The 10551-nt window shown below is 39.3% G+C and overlaps 1 protein-coding gene across 5 annotated transcripts in view; it reads left to right on the top strand.

Moving 5' to 3' along the window:
- Positions 1 to 133: 133 nt before the first annotated feature.
- Positions 134 to 10551, top strand: part of Vipas39 (VPS33B interacting protein, apical-basolateral polarity regulator, spe-39 homolog) — a 30131-nt gene continuing 19713 nt past the window's right edge. For 2 of the 5 annotated variants that reach the window (XM_078050591.1, XM_013356851.4), the window contains exons 1-6: positions 135 to 288; positions 3061 to 3153; positions 4454 to 4556; positions 7469 to 7612; positions 8695 to 8733; positions 9244 to 9308. In XM_078050591.1, coding sequence (XP_077906717.1) covers positions 3061 to 3153; positions 4454 to 4556; positions 7469 to 7612; positions 8695 to 8733; positions 9244 to 9308 — 444 coding nt within the window. In that variant the 5' untranslated portion in view covers positions 135 to 288. Of the gene's footprint in view, positions 289 to 3060; positions 3154 to 4453; positions 4557 to 7468; positions 7613 to 8694; positions 8734 to 9243; positions 9309 to 10551 lie in introns of all 5 variants that reach the window. The other 3 variants (XR_013439165.1, XM_078050593.1, XM_021723813.3) reach the window with 3 other exon arrangements.

Below are 10551 nucleotides of genomic sequence, written 5' to 3'. Positions count from 1 at the left end.
GGATAACCGCGGAAGGTCGGGTGAAAGTATAGGAAATGACCTAGCATGGCACGCGGGGGCTCCTGGGACAGTAGTCAAGAAGCCCCGCAGCTCCTCGGGACAGCGTCTGGTCGCTGAGGCCAAGGAACTACAACTCCCAGAATACATTGCGACAGCATTCTTAACCCGAGACTTCCCTGAGACTGAACCCTTCCGCCCGTTCTCTGGGCCGCACAGCTCTGACTAGAAAGGCTGGTCCGGTGGCCGAGGCTGGCGTTGTCCTGAGAGGGAGGGCTCGGTGTGGAAGAGGTGAGGGTGTCCCAAGCCCCTTGTGCCGTGTATCCAGCCGAGTCCACTCTCTTCGCATCATAATATTTCCCCCTTCTCTGAAGCGTCCTTACACACCCCCACGCTTGCCTGATTCTTGTTTGGGCTACCCTTGGGAGTCGGAGTATGCTTGGGGTTGGGTCTCCAGTGAGCCCCAACGTTGACTTCAAAATCTGACATTTGGTTCCCAACGAGCATTTACAGTGCTAGGGATCCGCCGAGCACTGGCAATTGCCGTAGAGCCGTGTTTTCCTGGACGTCCGTCTGTAGAGACATCCCACGTTCTCTCAGTTCACAAACCTCACCTGGAAACCGAGGCTGCTTCTCAGTAGCTGGTTTTTTAAAGTGTGCTTAGATGGAGAACGTAGTGGTTGTGTTTTGTTTTTAACCGATCCTTCTGTTTTCCTGCGTCACTTTCCTGTTCTCCTTCGGAGCTATCACCCTGCCTTGTGGTCTGCCAGTATACAGGTGACGAAAGGGACAAGCCTCTGAAATATTTTCAGTCACGTTAAAGCACCTTTTTAAGTTACTGTTTAAATTGTTCCTAATTGCATTGTAACTTCTAGAGCTGTCACATCATTATCTCTTTCCACGTAAATCTAGCTTCTCCTTTGATACTAGAAGTACAAATTGGTGCTAGATATCTTCTGTCATTGTTTGGTTAAAAAATTCCAGAAATCTTTTGGTAGAGTGTGGGGGTTTTTTTTAGACACATTCTGCGCTTATCTGTAAATATTTACCATGGTGAAGATCTGCCCTAGTTTTCCTAGGAGTGAAAAATCCATAATTAAAAGGACCATACAAAATGGTGGGAATGGTCTAGGAGCCAGAAAACCTGGATTGTAGTTTGGAATAGGAGTGATTAGAAACTTAATACCTTTGGCCCTTGTTTTCCTCATCAGGGAAATGGAAGAAGAATCTTCCAGGCCTACTTTACAGGATTTTCTGAGAATTAAATGAATGATAAGAGTGTTTTATATGAAATGGTGTATGTGCCAGAGACTTATACACACTTTTAACTTGTGGCCACTTACGAATTTTCATATTAGAGTGCTTGCAAGTATTTCTACTGTCTTTTCTCAAGGTACTATAGTGATTAATTAATAAATGTTAGTGATGGGCATTAATTTTCCATCAGGTGCTAAGCACTTTACATGATTTAATTGATTTAAGCAAGCCCATAAGGTAGGTCATCTGTTAAGTCTATCTTGCAAATGAGGAAACCAAGACATAAAGAAAACATAACTTTTTTAGGTTTTCTGAGTCCTGTTTATTACTGCAATGCTATATAGTGTCTTTTCTGCAAGACTTGACAGTGAAGTCGTTGTCCTTGTTTGTTCAGTATCAAACACTAAGATTTGAATTCAAGATTGCCTGACTATATCACCTGTACTTGCACTACCATAATGGATGATTTCATTATGTCTGCCAGCTTTTTTATTGGGTTTTGACTCCCTAGAATTAAGTCCAGAAAAAGGATTTTTAAGCCACTTCTGTGTTCAGTAGGGTTCAATTTGTGATATCTGTCTTGAGAAGGGATGAGAGTAGAAAGTTCCTACCGTTATCTTTTACATCCCTGTATCCCCTGAGTGGAAAACAGTCAGGCAGTAAGAGTATAGTATGTTAAGCACCATCAGAAGCCTCAGGAGGGCCCCTGTGATGAATGTTTATAAAGTTTTTATTGAGAAAGGTGCTATTGAAATAAAAGGAACAGCAAATTTTTCCTCTAGAATTTGATGCTGTGTAGCCTTTGGAGTTAGTTTTGTTGCTGTGGAAGTTTTGGTCTCTTGTTCTTGGTTTAAAACATAGCTTTCACTGTAATCCTGTTGGCATTAATAGTTTAGTTTGTAATTCTAGGACAAACTTGTTTTTGCAGGATGAACTCTAATTTTAGAATAGTTATGAGAGTGAACTTGTGGTCCTTCGACCAGTTCTTTATTGTCTTTTCTTTTCTTAGCCATGCTCTCATTTCCTAAATTTTGGCCTACCTTATGGACTTGCTTAAATCAATTAAAACATGTAAAGTGCTTAGTACCTGATAGAAAATTAATGCTCATCACTAAATTTAATAAAATAATCATGGTTTGAAGGCAAGATAGCTCTGCTTTTTAAAATTGCTTTACCATCTTTCAAGCATTTAAAAAGCACATGTGAGAGGGAGATTCTTGTCATTTTGATTCACAGTAGAGCCTAGAACAGTGCCTCAGTAGTGACACTTGCTAGATATATGTTGAATATAGTTACTATGTTTTGTTTGTCCTTTCATTGATTTTTGTGTCTTCAGCAAAGTTTGTGATGAATTCTTGTAGAATTTACCTGCCTTGTGCTTTGTCCTTTATATATTGCTGTGCTGAATTCCCCAGTTCTGTTGTAGGATTTTTTTTTTTTTTTTTGTACCAGAGATTGAATCCAGAGGCACTTAACCACTGAGCTACACCCCTGCCCTTTTTTAAAATTTTGAGACAGAGTCTCACTGAGTTGCTTAGGGCCTCTCAAAGTTGCTGAGGCTGTTGTTGAACTCGCAATTCTCCTGCCTCAGCCTCCTAAGCCACTGGAATTACAGATATGCGCCACCATGCCTGGTTTTTGAGGTCTTTTAGGATGATACTGTCTTAAACTATTTTTATACCCCTTATAACACCTCAGAGAGTATCTTGAATACAAGTAAACCTTCTGGAGCTTTTGGAAGGAAAACTTTTGGAGCTTTTCTGGGAAGGATTCAGAAAAATACATACATCTGTCTTCTTGCTCCAGATGAATCGGACTAAAGGTGATGAGGAAGAGTATTGGAACAGCTCCAAGTTCAAGGCTTTCACCTTTGATGATGAAGATGATGAGCTCTCACAGGTAGGTTTCCACAAATAATTGCTAAAGGTCGCATTCACCTCCATGATACTACTCCTTCCTCTTGCATCCTGGGTAGCCCAGCTTTTGACCATGTGTCCATTCAGTTCAGAAATGTTTTGGGTCAGATTTTCAGAAAGAACTTTTGTGTTTGTCAACTTTTTCCCCACTACAACAAAATAAATAATCAACTTATAAAGAAATAGGTTCATTTTGAGTTTTAGAGGTTCAAAGAGCATGATTGGTTGGCTCCATTGCTCTGTGTCTGTGATGAGGCATGGCCCAGGCATGTGGTGGGGCAGAACCACTCCTTCATGGCCAGGGGGTGAGGAAAGGAATAGGAACGGGTAGGGTCCCATGGTTTCATTGGACAGTATGACTCCAGTGATCCAAGGACCTCCCACTAGATCCCACCTCTCAAAGGTTCTTCCACCTCTCAGTAGTAACACTCTGGGGTCCAGGCCTTTAACACAAAGGCTGTTGGGGGACATTCAAGATTCAAACTATAATGACCTTCCTAGAGAAATCTTCTCAAGAAAGATTGTAAAAACTGACTTTCTGCCTTTCTTATTTTCTTTTTCTTTTTTTTTTTTTGTTCTACTAGGGATTGAACCCAAGTATGCCCTAACACTGAGCTGCATCTCCAGCCCTTTTAAAGTTTTGAGACATTATCTCACTAAATTGGCGAGTATGGCCTCAAATTTGTAATCCTCCTGGGCTGCTGGGATTACAGCTGTGCCTACCACACCCAACTTACTTTACCTTCGTGAGATGATTCATTCCTTTCAGTCCCCCCCCCCCTGCCAAGAACTTCAGGTCTTTTATTTATATGATATCACTTATAATTTTTTAGAGATGGGATCTCTCAGGTTGGTCTCATATTCCTGGGCTCAAGTTGTCCTTGTGCCACAGCTTCCTGAGGAGCTGGGATTGCAGGTGTGCACCACTTGCACCTGGTTACTTTACTCTTGAAAGATGTCCTATACTGGAAAATTCATTTTATTGTGTCTTTTTTACAAATGGAGAAACAAACTCAGTTTTGGAGAGGTAAATAAATTCACTCAAGTTTACACTGAAAGTTGTCAAGAATTGATTAGGACTCAAAAGTAACTGTGATTCATCCTAACTCTTCTGCCTCTGGACTGCAATGTTGGCTAGAACATAATTTGTTTTCTATATGCTAGACTTTAGATTGCAGACAGTGAAACTGTTGGCCATCTTTAAGTTTTATGTGTTCAGCCTTCCTAGTTATCAAAGAGAGGAGTGGGAAGTGACGATCGTCCCATCTAATGTCCCTCTCTAGTTAAAGGAATCAAAGAGGGCCGTGAATAGCCTTCGAGATTTCGTGGATGATGATGATGACGAAGACCTGGAGCGAGTCAGCTGGAGTGGGGAGCCTGTGGGAAGTAAGTAGAAGAGGTCCTCGGAGAGTGCTGACATTCTGAGTTCTGGTCATTAATGATGCTGCCACTTGTTTTTCTCATTAATGCTGGTCATTAAAGGGAATGAGGTTAGACAGTTATCAGATGAACATACTTGGAAATTTTAACATCAGGAAAAGATAGAGCAGTAGTTTCCACATGGCTATTTCAGACTTATTGGGATGCTTGTTAAAATGGCAGATTCCTAGGCTTTGCTCCAGAGATTCTGATTCTATAGGTTTTTTTGGGGGAAAGGGAATATCACTATTTTTGGTGTGTGTGCTAGGGATTGAACTCAGGGTCTTATGCTCTATCATTGAGCTACATCCCCAGCTCCTGGGTCATAATTTTTAATCAATATTATAGGTGATTCTAATATATAGTCACATTTGGCAACCCTTAACTTAAATATTCATAATTAATTGGTAGAACCAACTTCCTTAGCCACCAAGTCTTACTGCTTAGCTGTTATATAGTACTACTTAACACCTTGGCAGAGTCCATCTGATTTTTTTTTTTTGGAACTGGGGATTGAACTCAATGGTACTCAACCATTGAGCCACATCCCCAACCCTATTTTTGGATTTTATTTAAAGACAGGGTCTCAGTGAGTTGCTTAGTGCTTCACAGTTGCTGAGGCTGGCTTTGAACTCGCGATTCTCCTGTCTCAGCGTCCCAAGCCATTGGGATTGCAGGTGTGCACCACTGTGCCTGGCCTATCTGATTTTTAACCAAAAGTGTTTTTTGTTGTTGTTGTTGTTTAAACAGGGGATATCTGGGTGGCAGGGGCACATATCTGTAATCCTGGACACTCAGGAGGCTGAGGCAGGAGGATTACAAGTTCAAAGCTAGCCTCAGCAACTTAGTGAGGCCCTAAGCAATTTAGCAAGACCCTGTCTCAGAATTTTAAAGAGTAACATAGAAAGGGATGGGGATGTGATTTATTGGTAAAGTGTCCCAAGTTTATTGCCCAGCATCCATAAACAATAAATAAATAGATAGATAGATAGATAGATAAGTAAAGGGAGATACTGTAACATTTTTTTTTCTTTCAATACTGGGGATTGAATCCAGGCATGCTTTACCACTGAGCTATATCACTGACCCTTTTTATTTTGAGACAGGGTCTTACTAAGTTGCCCAGGCTGGTCTCAGACTTGGGATCTTCTTGTTTTAGCCCCCCAAGTAGGTGACATTATAGGAGTGTGCCACCGTACCTGACTACCATAAAAGTAAAAAAAAAAAAAAAAAGAAAGAAAGGTATACATTAACAGTTTCCCTTCTACATTGTTAAGAATGGTCTTCATTCTCTGTCCCTGCCTTCCAGAAAACAATCAATGTTGCTTGCTTATTCTGTAACTATTTAAAGATTATTTTTATAATTGGAAATGCTTATAGGAATATTTATTTTTACCCCTCTGTTTATCCAAGCAGTAGCATTTTTAAATATCTTGCTCTTTTTGTTTTTTATTTTGTTTTTGTAGTGCTGGGGATCAAACTCAGGGCCTTATGTGTGCTAGACAAGTGCTCTACCACTAAGCTATACTCACTAGCCCAACCTTACTCTTTTTATGTGATAATAGTTTAGAGATTGTTTTCATATCAGTATGTGAAGAGCTTTCTCATTCTCTTAATTTTTAAAGCAGTAACATAGTATTATGTTGTATGGATTACCATAATATATTTAACCGGTCCACTGTCAGTGAACTTTAGATTGTTTCCAACCTTATTCCTGTCAATAATCTTTAATTCTGACCATATATGAGTAAATGAAAAATCAGTTCTTAAAGTAGAATTACTATTGTGGGATATCTGCATCATTATTGAATATATAATGCCAAATTACCTTTCATAAGGGTTGTACTAGCTGTACACCCACCAGAGTATTAAGAGGGTTCCTGTTTTCCCCACAGCCTTTCTATCATAGGGCATGATAAAACTTTTTCATTTTACCCATCTTATTGGAGACCAATGGTATCACATTGTGCTTTTAATTTATAATACTTTTTATTAAGAATGAAGTAGAAGCTGAGCATGATGGCATGTGCCTGTAACCCAGTGATTTGGGAAGCTGAGACAGGAGGATAGTATCCAAAGCCATCCTCAGCAACATAGTGAAAAACTGTCTCAAAATTCAAAAAAATAAAAAGTGCTGGGGATGTGGTCAGTGGTAGAGGCATCTAGGTTCAATCTCTAGTACCAAAAAAAAGGAAGTAGAGCGTCTTTTTAATACATTTAAAAGTCATTTAAATTTCTTTTCTGTGACCCATTATTCATGTCTTTTTCCCATTTTTGTGTGGATTAGTTTATTAAATTCTGTCTTTTCTTCCTGCCCCATGCTGGCCAAGAACCTGTAATGAAAAGCTTTTAGAGTTTGTTGAATTTCAGATATGGTTAATCAGCTTTTTGTCACTGGGAGAAAATCAATTTAGTGTACCAGAAAGTTTTATTTTGGCTCACAGTATTAAATAGTGTAGCCATAGTCAGATGGCTTCATTGTTTCTGGGCCTGTGAAAGGCAGAACATCATGGCAAAGGGCATGGCAGAGCAGAGCTGCTCAGCTCATTGTAACCAGGAAGCAGAGAGAGGGAGAGAGAAGGAGCTAGGGATAAGATACACCCTTCTAGGGCATGCCCCCAGTGACCTACTTCCCCCAACTAGACCCTCCCTCCTACAGTTTCCCTAGCCTTTAAATTATGAACCAATCAGTGGATTAATCCAGTGATGAGTTTGGAGCCCTTGATTAAATCACCTTCCCAAAAGAAGATTTACCTCTGAACATTGCTGCATTAGGGATCAAGCTTCAGTACATGGGTCTTTGGGGGACATTCTAGATCCAGACCGTAATAGATGTCAAGCATTTATTTTAGGTTGGTTTAGTTCTTACTGTCTTGCAGGTATCTCATGGTCCATCAAAGAGACTGCTGGTAATAGTGGGTCAAGCCATGAGGGACGTGAACAGCTAAAGAACCGAAACAGCTTCTCCTATGCACAACTACCCAAACCTACTTCTACCTACTCCCTGAGCAGCTTCTTTAGAGGTAGAGTGATGGTTAATGGGATAGGGAAGTTTTTTCTTTTGTCAGAAAAATATTCAGGCTATAATTTCCATTTACTCTGGGGAAAAAATTATTGAAGGACAATGAATTTTTGGATCTGGCAGCTGAATATTAAGAGTGGGAGAAATAAGAAATTCACAGGCATTGGACTATATTTGTATAATATGATGAACAAAATTGACATTAATCCTGTGAGAGACATTGAAGAAATTTGCCTGTATCAAAATCTCTCCTTGTCCCTTGTGCCAGTACTATTGGGAATATTAAATGGTGTAGCCAGTGTAGAAGATAGTATGGCGGTTCCTCAAAAAAATTAAACATAGTATTTCTATGTGACTCAACAGTTTCACTTTTAGGTATATGCCAAAAAGAATTGAAAGCAGGGATTTGAATAGGTATCTCTGCACTAATGTTTGTAGCATTATTCATGATAGCCAAAGATTAAAAATGTCCCTGTGTCCATTGAGGGAAGAATATATAAACAAAATATGATATCCATAATTCAGTGGAATACTCAACCTTAAAAAGACAAGAATTTCTGATACTTGCTAAAATATGGATGAACCTTAAAGACATTATGCTAAAAAAATGAGAAAGACATAAAAGGACAAATATTGTCTGACTTAATTTACAGGAAGTCCCTCGAATAGGAAGATTCGTAGAGACCCAAAGTAGAAGGTGGTTATCAATGGCCAGGACTGAGAAGAATGGAGAGTTATTGTTTAAGGACACAGAGTCTCAGTTTAGGATGATGAAAAGTTTTAGTGATAATGGCAATATCATTAAATATGAAGGTACTTAATGCTACTGAATTACATAGTTAAAAGTGGTTAGAATAGTAAATTTTATTGTTATGTATGTTTTACCGAAGTTAAAACTTTTTTCCTCCTCCTTTTTTTCTTGAAATAGCAGCTTGAGTTTCTGAAGTCAAGTAAAAGCTTTTTTAAGTCTTAAATTTCAATACCGTGTAATAAGATTCTATATACACTGCATCCTTAACTAAATCTAGAAGGCTGCGACTTGAATTCTGTTGACCTCTTCTTTTTTGTGTTCTTTACCTTTAGGTAGAACTAGACCTGGAAGTTTCCAGTCCCTTTCTGATGGTAAGGTATACTTCTTGATTGCTGTGGGAAATGTTTCTGATCTGGCATTCAGTCTGATAGGGATGTAGGGACAGGTGGTAATTAGATAACCAGCTGAACTTTTTTCTGAATCTACTACCATTATTAGAGAATTTTTTAAAAAAATATTTTTAGTTATACATAAACACAATATCTTTATTTTGTTTACTTATTTTTATATGGTGCTTAGGATTGAACCCAGTGCCTCACATGTGCGAGGCAAGCGCTCTGCCACTGAGCCACAACCCCAGCTCCTAGAGAAATTTTTTGATGCTAAGTAAGGAGATAGAAGTCATTCAAGCTACAGAGACAACAGATAACTTCTTAGGGGTTTTGTCTTGGGGAAGAACTGAGATCTACTTTTGGCCATAAAGATAGCTTGGGAGGCTACAAGTCTGAAAATATGTGTGTGATAGGAAACAGCAGAGGAAAGGAATAACTAGAAACAGGACTCAGGGTGCCTTTTTGAATCAGCTGCCTATTCTTTTTCAGCTCTGTCGGACACACCTGCCAAAAGCTATGCTCCAGAACTGGGGAGGCCCAAGGGGGAGTATAGGGTGAGTTATTTTTAATATTAATGTGGCTGTACACAATATAAAGTACCTTGACCTATATTACCTTGCTTAACTTCCCCAACTCTCCAAGCAGATATTACGGTTATATGTTGCTTAATGACAGTACATGTTCTGAGAAATACATTGTTAGGTGATATCACCATTGTGCAAATATTGTAAGGTGTGCTTACACAAACTTCAATGGTAACAGTGTATTATACACCTAGGCTGTATGGTATAGTCAATTGAGTCTAGAGTTTAAAGTTGTAAAGCATGTTACTATACTAAATACTGTAGGAAACTGTAGCACAGTGGTTAAATATTTGTGTATCCAAATGTATCTTGTTCTTCTTATTATTTCTTTTTTTCAATGCTGGGGATTGAACCCAGGGCTTCCTACATGTTAGGCAAGCACTCTTAACACTGAGCTATACCCTCAGTCCTTTAAACGTATTTAAACATAGAAAAGGTATAGTATAAGTATATATAAGGCAGTAGGAACTTTTCAGTTTCATTATATAGTCATATGGGATCACCATTGCCTATGCAATCCATTGTTATTTATATCATTCTATAACACATGACTGTATTTTAACACCTCTCCTCCATCTTTCTAACCCCATATTATAGATAAGAAAACTGGGTTTCTTAACAGTAGTGCTTTCTTGGGGTCTTACAGATGGGGAAAGGTGGAACTTTGACTCAAAAATCTGTATTTTTCAACTCAGTCCTAGCATACTTTCCTTACCCATTATGCTGACTTTATGTGTGTGTGTGTGTGTGTGTGTGTGCGCGTGCGCGTGCGCTGGGGATTGAACCCAGGATCACCTAACCATTGAACCACATCCCTATCCCTTCTTTGTATTTTATTTAGAGATAGGGTCTTGCTGAGTTGCTTAGGGCCTTGCTAAGTTGCTGAGGCTGGCTTTGAACTCGCAATCCTCCTGCCTCAGCCTCCCAAGCTTCTGGAATTATAGATGTGTGCCACCGTGCTTAGCTGTGCTGAATTTTGAAGGCTAAACTTTGACACTCATTGATCTCTCTGCAATCTGGAAGCTTGGTGGAGCTCATATTCTTATGAAATGTGTAAAAATGCAAATTCATTCATAGGAAGAAACTATATTCTAAGATAAAAAAAGGAACATGTCTCAAACTTCTGTCTTTCTCTGGCCAAAGGTATTAATTATTAAGAACTCAACACTTGACTGTAACTGCATCTAGGGGTTAAAATCCTGAACCAGTAGGC

The sequence above is a fragment of the Ictidomys tridecemlineatus genome, chromosome 5, assembly GCF_052094955.1.
Source record: "Ictidomys tridecemlineatus isolate mIctTri1 chromosome 5, mIctTri1.hap1, whole genome shotgun sequence".
NCBI classification, from domain to species: Eukaryota; Metazoa; Chordata; class Mammalia; order Rodentia; family Sciuridae; genus Ictidomys; species Ictidomys tridecemlineatus.
The sequence above is the reverse complement of the archived record's forward strand: the minus strand, read 5'-3'. Positions and strand labels throughout refer to the sequence as shown.